General features: G+C 39.5%; 1 protein-coding gene across 3 annotated transcripts in view; it reads right to left on the reverse strand.

The window, feature by feature from the left end:
- Positions 1-24933, reverse strand: part of SLC25A16 (solute carrier family 25 member 16) — a 48812-nt gene that overhangs the window by 18123 nt on the left and 5756 nt on the right. For 2 of the 3 annotated variants that reach the window (XM_082715030.1, XM_082715028.1), the window contains exons 2-4: positions 23729-23821; positions 18378-18511; positions 16976-17039 (exon numbers count right to left, since the gene is read on the reverse strand). In XM_082715030.1, coding sequence (XP_082571156.1) covers positions 16976-17039; positions 18378-18511; positions 23729-23821 — 291 coding nt within the window. Of the gene's footprint in view, positions 1-6120; positions 6362-16975; positions 17040-18377; positions 18512-23728; positions 23822-24933 lie in introns of those variants that run through there. The other variant, XM_082715029.1, reaches the window with a different exon arrangement.

The following is a 24933-nucleotide window of genomic DNA, read 5'->3' on the forward strand; positions in this document are numbered from 1 at the left end:
GATCCCAGGGTCCTGGGATCGAGCCCCGCATCAGGCTCTCTGCTCAGTGGGGAGCCTGCTTCCTCCTCTCTCTCTGCCTATTTCTCTGCCTACTTGTGATCTCCGTCTGTCAAATGAATAAATAAAATCTTTAAAAAAGAAAAAAAAAAAAAAAGAAAGAAACTGAGGACTTAATGATGAATCCAGTCTGACTGACTGCTTTTTCCCTAGATTCTTACCCTCTCATTGTCTCCATAGTATAGAATCCAGGAATTGTGATAACTAAAAACATACTTCAATCAGCAGTTAGATTTTGCTGATTTGCAAAGCTTTGAAGAGCTCAACACTACCTCATAATCACTGTATAAAACACAAAAATCCTATGATTGCAAATTATATTTGTAACCATGATACTAAAGAAAGATAATTCTTGGTCATTAAAACTTCAGAGATTATATTCTGAAAATATGACAAATATGAATTTTTTTAAATATGAATTTTTTATTCTGCTCCAGCAAGAAGCATAAAGAACTTCTTAACAAAGGAACTAACACCATAAGGCAGAGGCAGTAGAGGGAAGATGAAAGAGGACTTCAACCACCCCCATTGGGACCTCAGTCTGTACTTTCTAATTGCTTAAGTTCTTTCCAGCTTATCTCTTAACTCAGGCAAAAGACCAAGTGGGCAGAGCATCCTGTGAGCATCCCTCAAGCAATAACAACGGCCCTGAGCCAGCGAGACCCTGTAGGACTGACATCACAACAATGATCGACCTAACCTTTACTGCCCACCTGCATGTATTCACCGACCTTTGTCCACAATTTCCTTATATCAACCTAGAAGTATTTTCAGCCCTTCAAGACAGTCTTTGAAAAAAAAAAAAAAAAAGACAGTCTTTGAGATGTTAGTCCACTGTATTCCGGGTAATGGCATCACAGAAATAAATTCCTTTCTTGTTCTACTGCCATCCCTTCCTCTACCTCTGGATTTTATCCACAGCACGTCACCTAGTCTGTCTGGGAACCCTGAAACCTGTTTCATTTCGAGGACTTTCTTTCTCAGCTGCCCAGAACTGGCACCAACTGTCTTAAATGCATTTGGTGAAACAGAGAAATGAATCAGAAGTAGCAGGCCCTAGAAATTTGGCTCCTGGTAAGTTCCCCCCAATAAATGCCTATTGGACCCTGTACTTCTTTAGTTCCCTGCTATTGGGTTCTTTCGAACCATCTGTCGGGTTTTCATAACCTATTTGTTTAGGCTTGCATAGCTTGGAGTTATGGCAGAGGCCACTGAAATTTGTGAGGGTACTGATGGAAAGAGGAACAATGAGAAGTAAACAGGAAGCTAGGGTACATAGTTGGCAGGATCTCTGTTGGAATTTGTACCTATGTGAGTATATGTACCAGATGAGAAGTAATATTTCTATACCCTTTCAAAGCCTCCTAGAGATAATATTGGCTGACTGGTCTACTTTTAATTATAAACCTATGATTGAGAAGAAAATATTCTAAAAACACCACCTGGCCTATGTATATGTTAAGCTCAGAGGAAAGATGGCCACTGAATGGCTCTCTTGAATTCCTTCCTCCCATTTGGTTGCCTCCAAATAGTGGGGTTTAGTTTGGTTTTCTTAGCTTTGTCTAGGAAGCCACCTGGTTCAGCTGGTGAAGCTCTGAATTTGGGGGAGAACAAAAAACTAAGAAGCCATTTGGTTCATTCAGTCAGTGAAACCCCTGACTTGTGGGGGAAGAATGAATACTAATGGAGGTACTCTTGGTTTCGTTTAGTTATCATTTTGTTCCTTCTGTGTTCATTCTGAACTTTCACCTAGGGAGATAGGGAATACGCCTTCTGCTCCTGAAGAAAGTCCATTAGGACATATTTTGAACAAATGGTTCAGAGGGCTGAAAAACAGCCAGAGAAAAAAAGCCTGGCTTGGCAAAAGGAAAGACAGGAGACGGAGATAAAGGAATGTTAGTCCAAACTTGCAGTCTGGCTCTGGCCTTGCCAATGGCTCCCCTACACCTCGGCCTCGGCCTCCGGCTCCTGCACTACCACTGGCTAGCCAGCTCCTGTACCATCCTCAGCACCTCCAACACTATGGGCTCCTGCTCCTCCTACCCTTGCCATCAAGGAGCAAATGGCACCCCAAGCTGTTTGGCTACTTCTTCATGAGGTTCAAACTGAAGCACCTCCCAAATCAACACAAAGAGGCCCAGAGGTTCCCCTGGACTTAAACCACCCAGTTCAGATTTCCTCACTGGAGCCCCAGGTAAAACTGACAGTGGGGAACAAAACTGATTTTTTGGAGGACGTGCAACATACTCAGTATCAAAGCTAACTCAAGATAGTTGGTTTAATTAAAATAAACATGTCTTTAGAGTTATCAGTATTAAATATAAACTTTTATTCTATCAAGGTTTACTAAAATGTCAAATAAATTCATGTTATCTCTGTTGCAATTTGTCAGCAAAAAGATGACTTAAAATGAAGATCAATTTTGTCTATCTCAAAATTTTCATAAGTAATTGTTAAGGACGAGTAGACTGAATAAATAAAATGGTACAAGGATGAGAATACACTTTTGTTGGGCACCTGGGTGGCTCAGTGGGTTAAGCCGCTGCCTTCGGCTCAGGTCATGATCTCAGGGTCCTGGGATCGAGTCCCGCATCGGGCTCTCTGCTCAGCGGGGAGCCTGCTTCCTCCTCTCTCTCTCTCTCTGCCTGCCTCTCTGCCTACTTGTGATCTCTCTCTGTCAAATAAATAAATAAAATCTTTAAAAAAAAAAAAAAAGAATACACTTTTGTTGAGCGAAAAGAACATATTTTGTCCTACAATGAGGCTGTCCTATAAGAGACAATAAATTTCTCTTATTTAGAGAAAGAACGCTTATGACTAAATCTGAATGTATAAAGGGAGCTGTAAGTATGTGAAGTAGAATTCTTGGAAAAGAATTTTAAGCATGTTCAGAACTGACTAAGATTGGAATGAATGAGTTTCTTTGTTTCTTTGGTTGGGGGGATAGGAGGGTGAGGTGAGGAGGAGACAACAGGAGAAGGAAAGAGAATCTCAAACTGGCTTCACGCCCAAAACAGAGCTGGATGCAGGGCTAAATTCACAACCCTGAGATCATTACCTGAGCTGAAATCAAGAGTTGGAAGCTCAACCAACTGAGTCACACAGGCACCCGATGGAATAAAAGCATTTTATTTTTTATTTTTAAAAAATATTTTATTGGGGCTCCTGAGTGGCTCAGTGGGTTGAGCGTCTGCCTTCGGCTGGGGTCATAATCTCAGGGTCCTGGGATCAAGCCCATCGGGCTCTCTGCTCAGCAGAAAGTCTGCTTCCGCCCCTCTCTCTGCCTGCCTCTCTGCCTACTAATGATTTCTGTCTGTCAAATAAATAAATAAAAATCTTTTTAAAAATAAATAAATAAAAAATAAAGTATATTGGTAGGGGTGCCTGCCTGGCTCAGAGAGTAAATTCTGTGACTCCTGATCTCAGGGTTGTGAGCTCAAGCTCCATGTTGGGAATAGAGCTTCCTTTACAAAAGTAAATAAATAAGAATAAAAATAAAGTGTACTCATTAAAAAAATAAAAGTACATTGGTGTTAAACTGAGATTTGGCTTTTTTCTCTGTTAAAAACACAAAGTTCTGTGGTGCCTGGGTGGCTCAGTAGCTTAAGTAAATGCCTTCAGCTCAGGTCATGATCCCAGGGTCCTAGGATTGAGCCCCATGTAAGGCTCCCTGCTCAGCAGAAAGCCTGCTTCTCCCTCCCCCTCTGCTTGCTGCTCTGCCTACTTGTGCTCTCTCTGAGAGTCTCTCTGTCAAATAAAGAAATAAAATCTTCCACAAAAAAAAAAAAGAGAGAGAAACAAAGTTTTCTTAGATTGTTGGTCTGGTCTTGATAAGAAATTATTAAAAAAAAAAAAAAAAAGTATTTTCCTTTCCTTTATCTGCCCAGAAAAACCAGTTTCTATATTTTGTCATGATCAGGTCTTTGATTACTTAACAAAGTTAAAACTTGGTATGCCTGGGTGGCTCAGTTGGTTAAGCAGCTGCCTTTGGCTCAGGTCATGATCCCAGCGTCCTGGGATCGAGTTCTACATTGGGCTCCTTGCTCGGCAGGGAGCCTGCTTCTCCCTCTGCCTCTGTCTGCCTGTGCTTGCTCACTCTCTCTCCCTCTATCCCTGACAAATAAATAAATAAAATCTTTAAAAAAAAAAAAGGAAGTTAAAACTTCCTCAATATTAAAGGAACTAAGTTTTGCTAATAACTATACAACCTTCTATAGAATCTTTTATTGCCACCTTAGTTAAACAGATAATTAAAATTTTAGTTTTATAACAACCTATAATCTTGTTAAGGCAACTACTTTAAAACCTTCTGAGGTTTTGGGGTGTCTGGCTGGTTCAGTTGGAGGCAGGATTGGGAGCTCAAGCCACACATTGAATGTAGAGATTACTTAATCCCAGAATTGGGAGGGAGTTCCTGGGATTGGGAATTCAAGCTGCACATTGAATGTAGAGATTACTTAAATTTTAAAAAAGTGGGGGGAGGCCTGGGTGACACAGTCAGTAAGCGTCCGACTTTTAGCTTTCGCTCAGATCATGATCTCAGGGTTGTGACACTGAGCCCCACATTGGGCTTTGCACTCAGCAGAGTCTGTTTAGGATTCTCTCCCACTCTTTCTGCCCCTCCTACTCATGCTCACATTCACTCTCTCTCTCAAATAAATAAATAAATTCTTTAAAAAAACTCAAACAAACGAACGTCTGAGGTTTTTAACAAACTTCCCAAGATTCAAATTCTAAATGAAGGTGTTTTATCTAATTGGGCTTATTTATTCGGCATGTTGGGTTACAGGGGAAGCGCTGTCAAAAAAATGGTGATAACCTTCTTAGGTTACATTGTATGAGTAAATGCTATAAGTGTTCCAGAAGTTATATGAAATTTCTAAAGTTTTAAGATGTCCTGGTATAAGGTCATCACTTGACATTCTAGTTACTGAAATGTTGTGTCACAGAAGTAACTGCATTTCCTTGTCAACTGCACTCTAATGAACTGTCATCCAGTATTGCACCATGTCCATCTTTTACTCTTAGATAAAAGATTTCATTTATTTATTTGAGGGAGAGAGAGTACAAGCAGGGGGTGGGGCAGGGAGAGGGAGAAGCAGACTCCCATTTGAGCAGGGAGCCTAATGTGGGGCTCAATCCCAGGACTCCAGGATCATGATCTGAGCTGAAGGCAGACGCTGAACCGACTGAGCTACCCAGACACCCCTAGTCTTTTGCTATTTATATTTATTGTTCTGATGCTCTTGAAAACATGTTTGATTTTCAAGGAGATTCATGAAAAGGACTTTCTGGCAAATACAGGTTTCTGACATCTTTGAAATCATAAAACTAAACTGGGTTAAGAATTTCCAGCACTAATGGAAAAGCTATATTCAATCAGAACAAGAATTAGTAACAGGGACTAAATGAATTGAGAAAGATGATCATAGTCTTATAGATAACTCTTCTTCGAAACATAGCTGTTTCCGTTTGCTTCTCCAGATTTAAAGAAAATTTTTCTCTCAAAATATCTGACTTACAGAAATATGATAAAATATTCCTTTTATTTATTTATTTTTTTTTAAAGATTTTATTTATTTATTTGACAGAGAGAGATCACAAGCAGGCAGAGAGGCAGGCAGAGAGAGAGGAAGGGAAGCAGGCCCCCTGCTGAGCAGAGAGCCCGATGCGGGACTCGACCCCAGGACCCTGAGATCACGACCCGAGCTGAAGGCAGTGGCCCAACCCACTGAGCCACCCAGGCACCCTGATAAAATATTCCTTTGTGAACAAATTGAAACATTTATCTTTACTGCCTACCTGAATCCTCCAAAATTCACAAGCTTTCATTGAGTATTCTTGCTTTTAAGGCAATGAAGAATCTGTTCTCCTTGTAACAGGACACCATTGGAAACATTGATTACTTTGTCAAGACTTTGACTGGAAGGTCATATTTAGAGAAAGACATGCATAGACTCGGATATGACCAGTTTTAAAGAACTAAGGTTGACTTAATGGAGCCAATGGAGCCCCATGGAAATGCTGACCTGATCTTGCTAACAAAGTTCCCAGCAAACTTACCTGGTGAGTAAAGAAGGTCACTCCCTGGCAGATGCAGGAAACTCGGGCTATTTGGGGGAACTTGAGAAGAATTCACTTAAATTTACAGGTACTGTAGGCAAACCTGATCACAAGAATTTGGCTTGGCTTCTGGCCTTGCAAGGTTACTAAAAGTTCAGTCTACAATTCCTTGTAGGGGTGCCTGGCTGGCTCAGTTGGAATAGCATGCAACTCTTCATCTCAGGGTTGTGAGTTCAAGCTCCAAGATGGATGCAGAGATTACATAAATAAATACATAAATAAGTAAACAACATTTTACATACATACACACACACACATACACACACAAATAAAATAAAATTCCTTATACAAAGCTCCAGCAAAGCAGATTTAAAAGGACTAACACGGTCACAATCGCTGTTCTTGCTGTGCTTACATAAATAATTAGGCCAAGTTTGTTAAAACTGGACTTGTTTTACAAACAAATTGGTCTTCATTTGGTTATCTTTGATGAAAATAGGGGGGATTTTAAAGAGAAAAATTATGTTTCAATAACACACCTTTGAGCATGTTAGACTCCAGTTCTGATTAACTTTCCTTGAATGCTGTTGTTTGCCTAAGCTAGACATTTTGAGGTAAATGTCAGAAAAACTGCCGCAATAGCCCATGTATAGACAATCTTCATGCCTATTACTCTGTGAGAGTAATAAAAGGACCCCATGGACATAGAATTATTTGAACAGTTGGACAATGGGATGAACTCCCCAACAACTTTGTTTTGTTTTGTTTTGTTTATTTTTTATTTTTTTAAAGATTTTATTTATTTATTTGACAGAGAGAAATCACAAGTAGACGGAGAGGTAGGCAGAGAGAGAGGAAGGGAAGCAGGCTCCCTGCTGAGCAGAGAGCCCAATGCGGGACTCGATCCCGGGACCCTGAGATCACGACCCAAGCCGAAGGCAGCGGCTCAACCCACTGAGCCACCCAGGCGCCCCCAACCCCAACAACTTTGTAATTCAACTATCACCTTGACCGATTTTGTATGGCTGGGATGGCAAAACTGATCCTTAAAGCCAGAGGAGGAGCACGTGGGTGGCACAATAGGTTAAGCGTCCAACTCTGGTTTCGGCTCAGGTCATAATCTCAGAGTCATGAGATCGAGCCCTACCTCAGGCTCTGTGCTTTGCATAGAGTCTGCTTGGGATTCTCTCTCCTTCTCCCTCTGCCACTCATGCTCTTTCTAAAATATATAAATGAATCTTAAAAAAAAAATAAATATAAAATAAAAGCCAGAGCATATTCCACTCCATGGGGTTAGCTATGGAGTTATGGAAACAGTGGATGACCCCACCTTTATTATAACTGGATTGGACAATGCACTGAGGAACGCCCATATCTCCCGGGATGAGTCACCTCCCACTTGCCAGCAATTCTTCCTAATTAGGATAATGTTAAAGCTCGACATCAGGCAAAGAGGAGTTCTTGGTGATTTTATCCCTTAGCCATATTTGTCCCACGAGTCATCTCTATTGATGAAGAATTATAAAGAGAAGCTTTAGCTGGGGATACAGCAGCCACTCTTAAACAGACCTGGAATGGAGTCACCTTCCGAAATGATGAAACCACATGGATTCAAAATGTGGTCCTCCAAGGAGCACCTGGGCGGCTCAGTCAGTTAAGTGTCTGCCTTTGACTCAGGTCATGATCTCAGGGTCCTGGGATTAAGCCGCATGTTAGGCTCCCTGCGCAGTGGGAAGATTGCTTATACTTCTCTCTGCCCTCCCCCACCACTTGTGTGCATGTGTGTGCTCTCTCTCTAATAAAATCTTTTTAAAAAATAGTTAAAAAAAAAAAAGTGGTCCTCAAAACCTGAATGGCCCTTGATATCTTGACTGCAGCCCAAGGAGGCACCTGTGCTTTCATTAAAAGTGTTTATATTCCTTGGGGTGCCTGGGTGGCTCAGTGGGTTAAGCCTCTGCCTTAGGCTCAGGTCATGATCTCAGGGTCCTGAGATGGAGCCCTGCATTGGGCTCTCTACTCACCAGGTAGCCTGCTTCTCCCTCTTTCTCTGCCTGCCTCTCTGCATACTTGTGCTCTCTCTATCAATAAATATAAAAATCTTTAAAAAAAAAAGTGTTTATATTCCAAATTACTTTAAAGATTTAACTAAAGCCTGGGATACCTGGGTGGCTCAGTCGGTTAAGCGTCTGCCTTAGGCTCAGGTCATGATCCCAAGATCCTGGGATTAAGTACAGCATCGGGCTCCTTGCTTAGCGGGAAGACTGCTTCTCCCTCTGCCTGCCACTCCTCTGCTTGGGCTCTCTATCTCTCTGTCTCCAACAAATAAATAAATAAAACCTTTTAAAGAAATAATGTAACTAAAGCCAGGAAAGATGTAAACAAAACATCACTGCTATAGGTGCCCTAGCTCTAGATCCTTTTAACAACTGGCTAAGTTTGATTCCTTCCAAATGGAAATATACCCTGCTAAGCACTGCTATATTTCTTGTTCTTTTTCTTTTTAGTTGTTAAAATTTGACGTTTTTCATTTATCAAACAGGAACCTGTGCCACTCGAACAAGCTTAGAGATGCTCTTACTGTCTATTTCAGGAGGGACTTAAGAAATGAAGCTCTCGGGGTGCGTGGGTGGCTCAGTGGGTCAAAGCCTCTGCCTTTGGCTCAGGTCATGATCCCAGGGTCCTGGGATTGAGCCCCACATCAGGCTCTCTGCTCAGCGGGGAGCCTGCTTCCCCTCTCTCTCTGCCTGCTTTTCTGCTTACTTGTAACCTCTGTCTGTCAAATAAATAAATAAAATCTTTAAAAAGAAAAAAAAAAAAGCTCTCCTACACTATCAGAGTCACAGAGTCATTCCAAAATCCCTACACTGTCTCCCTCAGTAGGAAATAGCTACAGAAGAAATGACTGTCATGCCTTTTTCCTTCCATAGAAAAGGAATGGTGTTTTGGTGTTGGGGATTTGAAAAGACTTCAACTACTTCCATTTTGACCTCAGTTTGTGCTTTCTCATTGCTTAAGTTCTCCTTTCCAGCTTATCTCTTAACTCAGGCAAAAGACACTGCAAGCAAACATCCCACGATGGGTAGAAAACCACCCCTCAAGCAATGACAAGTGCCTTGACACCAGCATGACCCAGAATGACTGATGCCAAGACAATTACTGACCGGACCTTTAATGCCACCTGCATGTACTTACTGACCTTTGTTCCACATTTTCCTTATATGAACCTAGAAGTATTTTCACCACTTTAGAGCGGTCTTTGAGACATTAGTCCATTGTCTTCTGGGTGATGGTTACTGAAATAAATTTCTTTCCCGATGGTCACTGAAATAAATTTCTTTCCTGTTTCACCACCACCCAGTCTCTGTTCTTTGGATTTTTATCAGTGGCAAGTGGCCAAACCCGGTCTGTTTGGGACCCATGGAACCAGGTGCTCTTGAACCCCTGCCCCAGTTTCAAAGAGAGGAATAGATATTAGAAATTGGATAATAAAGGATTGAAGCAAAGGAGCATATACAGACTCTCATCAATTAATCTCCTTCCTCCCCAACTTCTCAATGAATATAGAAGGAGATTTTAGTTTTCAAAGATGGCTTCCCTCCCTAGCTCACTACCTTCCTTCCCATCTGAGGCTACCACAGTAGGAGTAGCATCCAGACTTCATGTACTCATCCAAAGAGATCAAAGTTCAACGAAAAAAAAATGCATGGACTAGAAATGAATCTTCAGACAAAGAAGGGCTCTATGCATCATATTTACAAAAGATAAGCCATGAAGTTAAAGAAATTGGTCTAGAGTAGATGTCCAAGAAAGTTTAATTCTACTGTATCTTGTATTTTGGAACTACATCATTGCTTCAAGCCTGATGATTAAGGTTCAGTTGTAAATAACTAATAACCTATCATTATGTGCAACCTCTGAATCTTAGACTTCTAGGGAGAAATAATTCAACTATGACATTCAGGAGCCACATCTGCGATCATTATTATCCAAAAGGAGTAACCACGTGTGACTGCAAATACCTTTAGTACAATAGTCTCCTGTGGAAATCAGATGTTTCAGTAAATGCATGATGTTAAGTCAAAGAGCCAAAGGGGTAGAAAGCAGAGGTCTGAACATCATGCCCATCCCAAACACAGATTAGGCCTCAAATACATTAACTAAAGAAAGTAAGTTCTGAAATCAAGAGTTGTACTACCATCTCAAAAGAGCAATTTCTCCAAAAATATAGGAAGCTTCTTGCTTCTGGACTTGGGATAAGGGCTCAAGGAGGAATACCATTCTCTTTAAAATATTACGGTCTGGGAAAAGTGCCTCCAAGTCTCCTTGAGATTCTCAAAACTACAGTGTGCAATCTGTCATAATAACAACCTGTTCTAATAAAAACCTAATAACAGCACCATACATCCATTCTCACTCCTGACATCCAGCCTCTGTCCTGATTGGTTGCTACACATGCTATCCTGATTGTTAAATATTTTGAATATAAAAAAAATATTTTGAATATCACCTTTATTTAAACTAAAATTTTCCCTGTGTTACAAATGAGACAAAAAAAGGAACAAGTAATTCAGGTGGCTGGCTCAAGACCACGTAACAAGTCACTGGCATAGGAGATTTAATAACATCCTCTAATATTTAAGGAGGACCTCTGATCTTTTTTTTTTTTTTTTTAAGATTTTATTTATTTGAGAGAGAGCGAGAGTGAGAGAGCACAAGTAGGGGGAGTGGCAGAGAAAGCAGCAGAAGCAGGCTCCCTCCTGAGCAGGGAAGCCAGACACAGGGTTTGATCCCAGGATCCGGAGATCATGACCTGGGCCGAAGGAAGTCGATTAAGTGACTGAGACACCTAGGTGCCCCAGGAGGATTTAAGATCTTTCAGAATATTTTCAAAGCAATTCTTTGATCTTCAGAACAATTCAGAAAGAGAGAGAGTTGGACAAACACAAGCTCCACATTAACAAATGGAATGCGAATTATGGAAAGTTTAAATGATCTGCCCATGGTCAATATAACGTAAGTAATAGAGGCCAGCCAGATCCTGGATCCAGGATCCTGGAAGTGTTCTGAACATTTGACCTCCTAACCTTGAGCCAAAACACCAAACTGGAATAGTCCGGAGAAGGCAGCAAACAGAACTCAGCTTACCACTTCTAGTTTCTAACTCTTCCCTCTTTTTTCTCTATCCCATCACTCTTAGTTCAATAAGAACTGGCAGAGCAAGACTGATTTCAACCAACTGAAACATACAGAAGGAAAGAAGACTCTTCTTAAATACAAACCTTGATTCTCAGTCCCTAGTTTTTCCTTTTTCTGGTTGACTAAGGTTCCTCATGTACTGGATTTTAATTGTAAGATGAAGAACATGCTAAAGTTCAAAAAGCTTTAAAATAAGCTCAGTTGAAATGTGAAAAACACACCACTTTTTATCTTGGCAAATATAAAAATTTCCAAACTTACATTCAAAGGCCACCAAAGGTACAGGAGCAAAGATACCTGATATAAAGAAACTAGAACATTCAATCCAACTATTTACAATCATAGGAACAAAATATAAACTGTAATTACTCAAACATGGTAATAAAAATATAATCATTAAATAATGGAAGCACTAGTCTTATGTGTAATTGCTAGCATTTTAAAAAACTTTTTTCTCTAGGGGCGCCTGGGTGGCTCAGTGGGTTAAAGCCTCTGCCTTCCCCTCAGGTCATGATCCCAGGGTCCTGGGATTGAGTCCCGCATGGAGCTCTCTGCTTGGCGGGGAGGGAGCCTGCTTCTCTCTCTCTCTGCCAGTCTTTCTGCCTACTTGTGATCTCTCTCTCTCTCTCAAATAAATAAAATCTTAAAAAAAAAAAAAAACATTTTTCTCTAAAAATTAAAATTTATAATCAAAGTTCCTTTTAGTTATTGTACTGAAAACCTGATGTTAACATGTCTTTCATTTCAGAAAAATGAAACTAGAAATACCCTTTGAATGAATAATGTTATTCAATAATCAAATGCTGTGAAAAGGAAGCAACACAAAGTCTTCAGGATTTAACTCATATTCATAATCCAACTTAATCTTTCTTACAAGCTTCAAAGAAAAACTTTTGATCAGTCACTTGTAAAGCTGAATATAAAAGACAGAAAATTTAAAAAGTGACGTATAATATTATACATCATATGTTGTAATTTAGGGGCACCAGAGTGGCTCAGTTGGTTAAGCGTCGGCCTTCAGCTCAGGTCTGGATCTCAGGGTCCTGGCACAGAGCTCCACATCGGGCTCCCCGTTCAGAGGGCAGTCTGCTTCTCTCTCTCCCTCTTCCTTTCCCCCTCTCCTTGCTTGTGCTCTCTCCCTCTCAAATAAATAGAATTCTCTAAAAATTTTTCATAATGTAGAATCTTATTAAAATTTCTCTTCCATAAAATGAAGACAATCATAGCATTTTCCACACCGTATTTTTCTGTGGACTACATGTCAAGTGCCTTAAGATTACATGTCAAGTGCTCAGGTCTATATATGATTCATAGCAAGTAATCAATACTTGTTAGCTAATGTTACTCACTAGCACGATCATGCCAGTATAACATACTGAAACATTTCTATACCAGTTGGCCAACAGCTGTTGTTCCAACTCTAACATCCCTACCATGGCTCTGGTAGCCCTCTAGGCCTACCAAAATTCCCACCACCACTATCACCACATACTACTCATGTATCAATCACTAACAAGTTAACTGGAGGCTTTCAGAACCAGTCCTATTTATTAGGACCTCTATAGTTGTATTGTTAAATATTTTCAATATTATTCCTGGTTATTTTTACTACATACTGAACTTGGATCAGCCATCAAGGAGTCAAGAAAAGCTAAATAAGGGGAACCTGGATGGCTCAGTGGGTTAAGCCTCTGCCTTCAGCTCAGATCATGATCCCATGTCCTGGGATCGAGGCCCACATAGGGCTCTCTGCTCAGCAGGGAGCCTGCTTCCCTCTCTCTCTCTCCCTCTGCCTGCCTCTCTGCCTACTTGTGATCTCTGTCAAATAAATAAGTAAAATCTTAAAAAAAAGAAAAAGAAAAGCTAAATAAACATTGGATAGGGCAAAACCATAAATGAGGACTATATAGGTAGAACAATAAGGCTGAAGAGTCACCGGTTTCAGAGTCAGAAGTTGTATCTAGAAAGTCTCTAAGACCTGTCATCCAAGAACAAGAATGTCATCCCAATAACCAGAAAGGTAGATGATTATCTATAGCCATAGTGTCCCCAATATCTATCCAATATCTATTCCTTTTGGGGCCTACATGCTCAAAACATCTGTCTCTACTACTCTCCCCAACCACACCACATATGTATATCTCAAGGGTTTTAGATATTCTGATACATGGAATTTTTTTACTAGTCCTTTATAGCTACATATTTAAATGACCTTCTGGTCTGATTAACAAAACTACAATTAAAAACTTTGTTGCTAAATATCATTGTATACATCTTCACTTTCTCTCTTAAATAAAATTACTGAGGGGGGATATGGGGTAACTGGGTGATAGGCATTATGGAGGGCACATGATGTAATGAGCACTGGGTATGTAATGAGGACTGGTAAATCACTGAAGTCTACCTCTGAAACTAATAACTCACTGTATGCTAATTAAATTGAAATAAATTGAAATTAAATTTAAGAGTAAATAAAAATAAAATTACTGAACTTAGTATATGACAGAGGTGGTACTTAAAGTAAAAAAAAAGGTAAGTTATTGAGTAAGTACTGTTGGCATCAGTGACTAGCCATTTGGAGAAAAATTTTATTCAATCCCTACTTCATTCTTTATATAAAAATAAACATTAAAAAAATCAACATAAAAAAATCATCAATATAAAAAAAGTTTTAAGAATAAATAAACTTGGGGGGCACCTGGGTGGCTCAGTGGGTTAAGCCTCTGCCTTCGGCTCAGGTCATGATCTCAGGGTCCTGGAATCGAGTCCTGAATCCGGCTCTCTGCTCAGCAGGGAGCCTGCTTCCTCCTCTCTCTCTCTCTCTCTCTGCCTGCCTCTCTGCCTACTTGTGATCTCTGTCTGTCAAATAAATAAATAAAATCTTTAAAAAAAAAAAAAAAAGAATAAATAAACTTGGAGCGCCTGTGTGGCTCAGTGGGTTAAGCCTCTGCCTTCAGCCTGGGTCATGATCTCAGGGTCGTGGGATCAAGCCCTGCATCAGGCTCTCTGCGTGGCAGAGAGCCTGCTTCCCACCACCCCCACCCCTCTCCACCTTCCTCTCTGCCTACTTGTGATCTCTATCAAATAAATAAATAAAACCTTAAAAAAAAAAAAAGAGAGAGAGAGAGAGAAATAATAATACAAAATTCTGGGGTGCCTGGGTGGCTCAGTGGGTTAAAGCCTCTGCCTTCTGCTCAGGTCATGGTCCCAGGGTCCTGGGATCAAGCCCTACATCCTGCTCTCTGCTCAGCAGGGCACCTGCTTCCTCCTCTCTCTCTCTGCCTGCCTCTCTGCCTACGTGAGATCTCTGCTTGTCAAATAAATAAATTTTTTAAAAAATCTTTTTTTTTTTAAAGATTTTTTAATTTATTTGACAGACAGAAATCACAAGTAGGCAGAGAGAGAGGAAGAAGCAGGTTCTCCGTTGAGCAGAGAGCCCGACTCGGGGTTCGATCCCAGGACTCTGGGATCATGACTTGAGCTGAAGGCAGAGGCTTTAACCCACTGAGCCACCCAGGCACCCCTAAAAAAATCTTTAAAAAAAAAAAATTAAAAATATTGAGGCCATAGCATAACCCAACTTCTACTGGTGTGGGGATGCAGGTGTGTGGATGTGTGTGAGGATTTTGGATAACGTTCCCTAAAAAAAAATTACGAGTTTAAAAGACAAATCTAAAACTGATATACAAATTATTAGTAATATTTGACAGGAAAAAAACAATGTCCTAATTCCCAAATTCATAAAAATAATTTTTTATAGTTTTTAAGCAAAAATGAGTATTTAAGGGGCGCCTGGGTGGCTCAGTGGGTTAAGCCGCTGCCTTCGGCTCAGGTCATGATCTCAGGGTCCTGGGATCGAGTCCCGCATCGGGCTCTCTGCTCAGCAGGGAGCCTGCTTCCTTCTCTCTCTCTCTCTCTGCCTGCCTCTCAGTGTACTTGTAATTTCTCTCCGTCAAATAAATAAATAAAATCTTTAAAAAAAAAAAAAGAGTATTTAAAAAATAGAAACAACTCAGGCAGAAAATGAAAGAAACATAAATGGTCAATACACATTGGAAAGATGATCAACCTTACTCATAACTAGTTACTAAATATTAAAAATTTGGTAAGACCCAGTATAGGTATGGTATGTAAGAAAAAATTTCATTGAAAGAATTATGAAGATCAGCTTGGCAACGCCTATCAAATTTTAAATGCACATATCCCTTGATAAAGTAATTTCCCTTGCCAAAATACATTCTACAAATAAAATAACACAAGTAGGGGCGCCTGGGTGGCTCAGTGAGTTAAGCCTCTGCCTTCAGCTCAGGTCATGATCCTGGGGTCCTGGGATCAAGCCCCAAATGGGGCTCTCTGCTTGGCAGGGAGCCTGCTTCCTCCTCTCTCTCTGCCTTCTTCTCTACTTGTGATCTCTTGTCTGTCAAATAAATAAATACAATCTTTAAAAAAAAATACTAACACAAGTATTACTTGTGAAACAAAACTGAAAATATTCCAAATGCCAGTCAATAGGAGATTGGATTAAATAAATCACAATACTTTCATAGTTTAGAATATAACATCAGGTCTGTAAAAAAAAATAAGAAAGATCTATGTATTGATATAGAAAAGTCTTGAGATTACTGTAAAAAAAAAATGTTCTGGGCACCTGGGTTGCTCAGTTGATTAAGCATCTACCTTTGGCTCAGGTCATGATCCCAGAGTCCTGGGATCAAGCCCCTCATTTGGCTCCCTGCTCAGTGAGAAGCCTGCTTCTCCCTTCCCCACTCCCCCAGCCTGTATTCCCTCTTTCACTGTCTCTCTCTCTCAAATAAATAAATAATTTTTTTTTAAAAAAGCATATATAAGAAACTGCTAATAGATTGCTTCTAGGAAGTGGAACTATTTTATTTGTATAGGAGCATGTATTATTATTATTATTATTATAGTCATTATTTTTTTCAATGTTTGAAAAAAAAATAAACATTTCCAGAAGTAGAATTGTCAAAGGGAATGTACATTGTTCACGTGGTTGTATATTTAAATTTTTCCTTACCTTTTCTTTTATTTATTTTTTTTTTAAGATTTTATTCATTTGACAGAGAGAGAGAACACAAGCAGGTGGAGTGGGGGTTGGGGTTTGGAAGCAGACTTCCCGCTGAGCAGGGAGCCCGATGTGGAGCTCAATCCCATGACCCCGGGATCATGACTACAGATGAAGGCAGACGCTCAATGACTGAGTGAGCCACCTAGCAGCCTCTCTTTACCTTTTTGTGCTGTAAAAAAATTTTTTATTAGTTTGGATATTAATTCTTTCTTTTATAATTGAGTATAGGAAGATGACAAATGTGTGCTACTTAATCAATGTCACAAATATTACCTAAGCCAAATTAAGCATTTTAGTAGAAAATTAATTTGTCAGAAATAAAATACACCCAGGCACTTGGGTGGCTCAGTTGGTTAAGCAACTGCCTTTGACTCAGGTCATGATCCCAGAGCCCTAGGATCAAGTTCTGCATGGGCTCCCTGCTCAGCAGGAAGTCTGATTCTGCTTCTCCCTCTCACTCTCCCCCACCCCTGCTGTGTTCTCTCTCTCAAATAAAAAAACTATTTAAAAAAATAATAATAAATAAAAAGAAAGAGAAAAGAAGAAAGAAAGAAAATACATCCCTCCTCTTACCTGCCATGGATCCAGCCATTAATCTGTGCACATGACCAGAAACTCCCAGCTTTGTAGTAATTAACTAGAAATCAAAAACATCAAATTAAATGGAATATTTTTAAGTACTTCTCATTTTGCTGTTTCATAATGAAATCCATTATGAAATCCACTAAGAAAGAAATTAGTGTTAAACATAAGTAAAACGAGCACAAGTGTATAAAGGTGAGCAGAGTTACAGCACCTGGTGAGCAGCTCAGGTATTTCCTTCGTAGCCTTCTGCTCGAGTTCTGCACATTTACAGTCCTAACTTAGAATTGCTAAATACACTACATTGAACATTGATGACCACATATACTTAAAGAGTGAGTGGCAGTAGTACAAATAAAATACTAGTACAGGCAATGAAGTCTTGATATACTGATGACATCAGTTCTGACTGATGAGCTTTAAAATGTTGTTCCCATTCTATTGCTTACATTTCTTTTGAAGATACTCTATGAAATTTCACATACTTCACCATTTTCTGTGTTAAGATGTTTGAGAAGATAAATTTTCAGTCCAACAGAGAAGAGAAAGTCAATGAGTAGGATGGGAAATGCTAACTGATAAGCATTACTCAAAACCGGACTTTCACCATAGGATTTCACTATTTTGGGGGGCATGGGTGGCTCAGTGGGTTAAAGCCTCTGCCTCCAGTTCAGGTCATGGTCCCAGGGTCCTGGGATCGAGCCCTGCTTCGGGCTCTTTGCTCAGCGGGGAGCCTGCTTCCCCTTCTCTATCTCTCTGCCTGCCTCTATGCCTACTTGTGATCTCTGTCAAATAAATAAATAAAATCTTAAAAAAAAAAAAAAAGGACTTCACTATTTTATTTAGTAAGAAAATCCAAAGCCACAATGTTCCTTTCCTACAATCGAGAAACAAAAGGCACATTAGAAAGCTATTAATATTTAATGGATTTATTAACAACTTAGAGTATATTCTGGCTCGTCTTCATAAGTGTGTACATAAACAATTTGCTCAAAAATGGGACGCCTGAGTGGCTCAGTTGGTTAAGCAGCTACCTTCGGCTCAGGTCATGATCCCAGCATCCTGGGATCGAGTCCCGCATCAGGCTCCTTGCTCAGTGGGGAGCCTGCTTCTCCCTCTGCCTCTGCCTGCCACTCTGTCTGCCTGTGCTCACTCTAAGAAATAAATAAGTAAAATCTTTAAAAAAAAAAAAAAAAAAAAGACTAACAATTCCAGAATAGATAACTCCAAAACTAAGTTATATTTTAAAATTTAAACTACCACAAGTCTTTATCCTTCAAAAAGGCATTACTTTACCCATTCACTCAAAGTAACATTAAAGGCCAAAGTAAATGCCTTGTCAACTAAGTATGATATTCAAGGACACAAAAAGGAAAGATAAAAGTTCAAGTACCGTTTTATAATGCTCAAATGCCATAAACTGGATTGCACCATAGGGAAATATTCGAATCATCATTGCACCATTCCCTTTATATAATCCAAGGTATCCCTCCTTCTGGGGAACAGCACGCAATGCAGAAAATACTCCTATATTTAGAAAAACGTTTAGAAGAAAAATACTATTAAAACAGAAAAAACTAAATTCAAATTTTCATGATAATCATAGAAAAGATTACTATGCCATCACTCATGATATACTTCTGTGTGAGGAATTACATGAACAGTAATATATGTTTAGCAGTTAAACCTACTTAAGATACATAAGTCCAAATTATACAAAAATATCTCATGTAAAAATACAAAACATATTTTAGCAAAAGCATAAAAACCCCCAGCCATACATTATAGTAAATTATATTACAATTATCACAAATTATGTTAACTTACAGCAATCTAAAAAATATTAACAGAAATATATTCAAGGACCAGATAACTGCATTGCAGGTGATTAACTCTGAAAGGATAAAGGAAGATTTCCCAGACTGACCTAGATACATGTGTGGTTTGTTTACATAAGGGAATTGCTAAATAAAAGAAACAATTTTTATTTTTTAAAAAGATTGTATTTATTTATTTGAGAGAGAAAACACACTAGAGACAGAGTAAGCATGAGTGGGAGTCAGAGAGAGTGGGAGAAGCAGTCTCCCCACTGAGCAGGGAGCATGACACAGGGCTCGATCCCAAGACCCTGGGATCATGACCTGAGCTGAAGGTAGATGCCCAACTAACTGAGCCAGCCAGGTGCCCCAAAGAAACAAATTTTAAAAATTATTAAAACTATTTAAATTTTGGGGAAACTTTCCATTAGAACACTTTAATAAGGAAGATGATAAAGGCCTGAGTTCTAATCTTACATATTAATATATTATTTATTCTACTAATGTCAGTCACTACTCTTATTTGCATCACAGACTTCTCATAAACAAATCACAGGGCACCTGAGTGGCTCAATGGGTTAAGCCTCTGCCTTGGCTCTGGTCATGATTTCAGGGTCCTGGGATCAAGCCCCACATCAGGCTCTCTGCTCAGTAGGGAGCCTGCTTCTCCCTCTCTCTCTGCCTGCCTCTCTGCCTACTTGTGATCTCTATCTATCAAATATATAAAATAAATATTAAAAAAAAAAAAAAACAGGGGCGCCTGGGTGGTTAAAGCCTCTGCCTTTGGCTCAGGTCATGATCCCAGTGTCCTGGGATCGAGCCCCGCATCCATATCCGGCTCTCTGCTCAGCAGGGAGCCTGCTTCCTCCTCTCTCTCTCCCTGCCTCTCTGCCTACTTGTGATATCTCTCTGTCAAATAAATAAATAAAACCTTAAAAAAAAAAAGTTTTGATGCTTTAGAAGTAAAGTTACACATTTTTAAAAAGAAGCTAAAGTAGAAGTTTTATTCAATAGCACATTTTCATCATCTTTGTGAAAATTCATGTTTAAAAAAGCAAAACTTGGGATGCCTGGGTGGCTCAGTTGGTTAAGCATCTGCCTTTGGCTAAGGTCATGATTTCACAGTCCTGGGATCAAGTCCTACATTGGGCTCCTTGCTCAGTGGGGAGTCTGCTCCTCCCCTTCTGCTCCCCCTGCTTGTGCTAACAAATAAATAAAATCTTAAAAAATAAAATAAAATAAAAATAAAAAAGCAAAATTTTACAAATTATGCATGCATATAAAAAGAGGCATCTAGAATAAAATGCCAAAAACATTTAAAAAGAAAAAATTAAAACACCTATATATAATTTTTTTTTGGCTTATGTATTTTAAAGATACATGAAACTCCATATTATACTATACCAACAGTTCATCGTTTCACCCCAGGAATTCCATTTCAAATTCTGCATGCCTTGTAGGGCAACACTGTAACCCATGGCATGTAGCCCTGTAGAGCGTGAAATCTAATGTGAATATGTAATCTAATGACTACAAATCAGGAAACAAAACAACATAAACCAGCATGGGGAGGAGGTTAAAGGAATAAAACAATTCTGCTCAGATATTCATATGTTGGGTTATGGTAAACACCCTGAGACACAGAGTAATATAATTCATCTCCTTTTTATCCTTAATTTGGACAATGAAAGAAAACAATTTCCTTCCTTTCCACTTTTTTACACTGTCTCAATCAGTTCAAAGGTCTGATTCTATGTCTGAGTAGCACACTGAGCTCACTGCAGGACACAGAAAAGGCAGCAATTTTTTTCCTTTCCAGTTTAAGTATACTTACTTAGTATTAAAAATATAGACAAGAAAATGAGTTAAGGTTAATATATAAAAAAAATTCATTACATTTTTTGAGAAAAGTTACATTTTAAAAACACCATTGGAAAAATAATTGAATTTTTTTAAATTGAAGATAGCTGACACAATGTTACATTAGTTTAAGTGTACAACATAGTGACTTGACAACTCTATATATTATAGAAAAAATAGCTGACTCTTATTCACTCTGTAGAACATCTTCCTTACACAGTGATGTTGCATAGGTCATGCAGAGCAGACATCATTTGAAGCATAAACCTAATAAAGCAATGGAATGCTATGAGTTAGCTGCTTTGATATAATTTCTTTCTTGGCCTCTGTCCACATTAATTTTTTTTCTTTTAAATCTTTCCCCCGCGGGGCGCCTGTGTGGCTCAGTGGGTTAAGCCTCTGCCTTGGGCTCAGGTCATGATCTTGGGGTCCTGGGATCAAGCCCCACATCGGGCTCTCTGCTCAGCGGGGAGCCTGCTTCCCTCTCACTCTCTGCCTGCTTCTCTGCCTACTTGTGATCTGTCTGTCAAATAAATAAATAAAATCTTAAAAAAAATCTTTTCCCCTCTAATTGAAAAAGTAATATATGTTCAACATGTATTAATATTATCTGAGGGGGAAAAATTATCTTGAATTTCGCCATTGAAAATTAACGACTTAACATCTGTCTTTCCAACCTGTTGTCTAAGAACATCTATTTACATAAAACGCAGTATAATTAAACCATTGTATACATTTTCAGTTATCTAATGCATCATGAACATTTTTCCTAGTCAACTAATACTTTTTTTTTTTTTAAGTAAGCTCGATGCCCAATGAGAAGATTGAACTCGCTAACCCAAAATCAGGAGTCACATGCTCATGGCACCTGGCTGGCTCAGCCTGTACAGCATGCCACTCTTAATTTTGGGGTTGTGAGTTCTACCCCACGTTGGGCATAGGGATTACCTTAAAAAAAAAATTTTTTTTTTTTGAGAGAGTTGCCTTCTCTACTGACTAAGCCAGCCAGGCACCCCAGTTGGTATTATTTTCAGTTTCTGTGTGATTGGAAAATAGGATATATGGATATATATGGATATATTTATTCATTTCAATTATACTTATTATTTAACATGGTCAATTCCCTACTATTGAACATTTTTGGTTGTTTTTTTGGTTTTTTGACTAATACAAATAATGATTTGATCCTTGTATATACATCTTTGAGCACACTTCTGATTAGCTTCTTACAATAACCTCCTAGAACTAGAACTGCACACTCAAAGAATATGTACCTTTTTAGGACGTTTTTAAAAAAGATTTTATTTATTTGGCAGAGAGAGAGACAGCAAGAGAGGGAACACAAGCAGGGGGAGTGGGAAAAGAAGCAGCCCTCCAGCTGAGCAGGAAGCCCAGTGAGGTGGGCTTGATCCCAAGACCCTGGGATCATTACCTGAGGTAAAAGCAGACATTTCATGACTGAACCACCCAGGTGCCCCTCTTTTTAACATTTTTTATGCATATTACCAAAATCCCCTCCAAAAAGGTTATAAAAATTTCTTACTCCTTAAAAATTTTTTACTCCTTAAAAATGACATATTATTAGAGTATCCATGTTAATTAAGTGGCTGACATTTATGTTTGCAAGGAACAAACAAGGGCTTGATATTCTTTAACAATGTAAGTTCATCCATATATATAAAAATTGCACAGAATTCTGCTTACACTAAGATTTCTAGAAGGCTTGTTCAACTAGGTGTTTAAAGGAATAGGGTGCTTGGCTGGCTCAGTCAGTAGTGCTTGCAACTTTTGATCTCAGGGTCAATAAGAGCCCCACGTTGGGTGTAAAGGTATAAAGATTACATTAAAAATAAAAAATAGGGGCACCTGGGTGGCTGAGTCAATTAAGCAGCCTGCTTCTGATTTCAGCTCAGGTCATGATCTCAGGGTCATGGGATCAAGCTCTGTGTCAGGCTCCATGCTCAGTGGAGAGGATTCTCTCTCCCTCTGTCTCTCCCTGCCAACTCACAGGTGTGCTCTCTCTCTCAAATAAATAGAGAAATCTAAATAAATCTTTAAATAAATAAAGGAATAAATCTGATCTCCATCACTTGTTAGCTATTTTTTAAAAATCAGCCTGAGACGGGCGCCTGGGTGGCTCAGTAGGTTAAAGCCTCTGCCTTCGGCTCAGGTCATGATCCCAGGGTCCTGGGATGGAGCCCCACATCAGGCTCTCTGCTCAAGTGGGAAGCCTGCTTCCCCCTCTCTCTCTCTGCCTGCCTCTCTGCCTACTTGTGATCTCTGTCAAATAAATAAATAAAATCTTTAAAAAAAAAAAAAAAGAAAATTTTTTAAAAAATCAGCTTGAGCTGGGCCACCTGGGTAGCTCAGTCAGTTAAGCATCTGCCTTCGGCTCAGGTAATGATCCCAGGGTCCTGGAATGAAGTCCCACATCCAGCTCCCTGCTTAGCTGGGAGCCTGCTTCTCCGCCTGCCTACTCTGCCTGCCGCTTCCCCTGTTTGTGTTCCCTCTTTCTCTCTTACAAATAAATAAATATAATCTTTAAAAAAAAAAAAAAAAATCAGGGGCACCTGGGTGGCTCAGTGGGTTAAGCCTCTGCCTTCGGCTCACGTCATTATCTCAGGGTTCTGGGATCGAGTCCCACATCGGGCTCTCTGCTTAGCAGGGAGCCTGCTTCCCCCTCTCTCTGCCTGCCTCTCTGCCTCCTTGTGATCTCTCTCTCTCTGTCAAATAAATAAATAAAATCTTAAAAAAAAAAGATATCAGGCTGAGCTGTTATGTGTCTGGAAAGCACATGACTCTAATTCCAATAAACAAATAGTACTTACTTCAATGATTATAAGATTTTGGTTTAGAGAATGTCAGTACCCTAAAATGATAATATATTCAATCACTATTGCAAATGAAAAGGTTAAAGTAGATAACAGATAAATCTCTTACAAAATTTGCTCACAAACTTAAACTCTCTTTTGCATCCTCTTTCTATACTCTAAAACACACCGGGAAACAAAGCCAGCAGATGGATAATGTTTTCATTCACTTTTATCTTTAACATCCATTAACTCACCTAAATGTTTATAATGGTGATTGTGAGCTTGTAATAAAACCTTTACTCGATCCAAAGGAGCAACCGTTGTTTTGGCACAGCATCCAGCAATACCTACAAAATTTTTAAACAGTCAGCATGAAATTGCATACCATTTCTTTCCAGGTGGAAATTGTTATTTATTCAGCCAGCATACCTTCTGATTTCTAATTTGGTCTCCATGGGTAGAACTTCCCAGTTGCAGGGATATGTAGATGATTGGCCCCCATTCCCTGTAACTTAATAACTGAGTATGTCAGATTTAAAAATAAATGTGAAGAGTGTAAATCTTCCCCCTAATACCTGATGACCACTGGGAATCTTGCTAAATGTAGTTATGGAGACAGACACTTGAAGGTATTTACCCAACCATGAGGCTCTGTTTCAAGTAACCTCCTCTTCTGGATAACTCTTTCATTGAAACAACCAACTTTTGGGGCGCCTGGGTGGCTCAGTGGGTTAAAGCCTCTGCCTTCGGCTCAGGTCATGATCTCAGGGTCTTGGGATTGAGTCCCACATCAGCCTGTCTGCTCAGCAAGGAGCCTGATCCCCCCCACCCCGCCTCTCTGCCTACTTGTGATCTCCGTCTGTCAAATAAATAAAATCTTAAAACAAAAAAACAAAAAAACCACAACCAACTTTTACCCATAAAATTCAGCATACCCATTTTTATTCAGCAATTACATATTTGGTCCCTACCACATGCCACTGTACAGATATATGGATGACAGTAATGTGTGTACATGAGCTTTAGTGCAAGTCAGATTCCAAGGCAACCCTACTAGCTTGGCATGCTTCTAAGACAATAATATATGAAGACTCTTTCCTATAAACTGTGTCCTCCCAAATTCATATGTTGAAAACTAATTCCCAAAGTGATGGCAATTAAAGGTGAGGCTTTTAGGAATTGATGAGGTCAGCAGGGTGGAGCCCTCACAAACAAGGTTAATGCCATATATAAAAGCCCAGAGAAATCCCTGGCTCCTCCCACCATGTGAAAACACTGAGAGAAGATGCTGTCTGTGAGGAAGCAGGTCCTCACCAGACACCAAATCTGCTGACACCATGATCTGGCTTTTCCAGCTTCCAGAACTATAAGAAATAAGTGTCTGGAGCTTCCAGGTTGATAAAAAGGAAGTAAGAAAAGAAAGAAGGAAGGAAAGAAGTTGCTTCTAAAATACCCAGAT

The sequence above is a fragment of the Mustela nivalis genome (assembly GCF_964662115.1).
Source record: "Mustela nivalis genome assembly, chromosome: 2".
NCBI classification, from domain to species: domain Eukaryota; kingdom Metazoa; phylum Chordata; class Mammalia; order Carnivora; family Mustelidae; genus Mustela; species Mustela nivalis.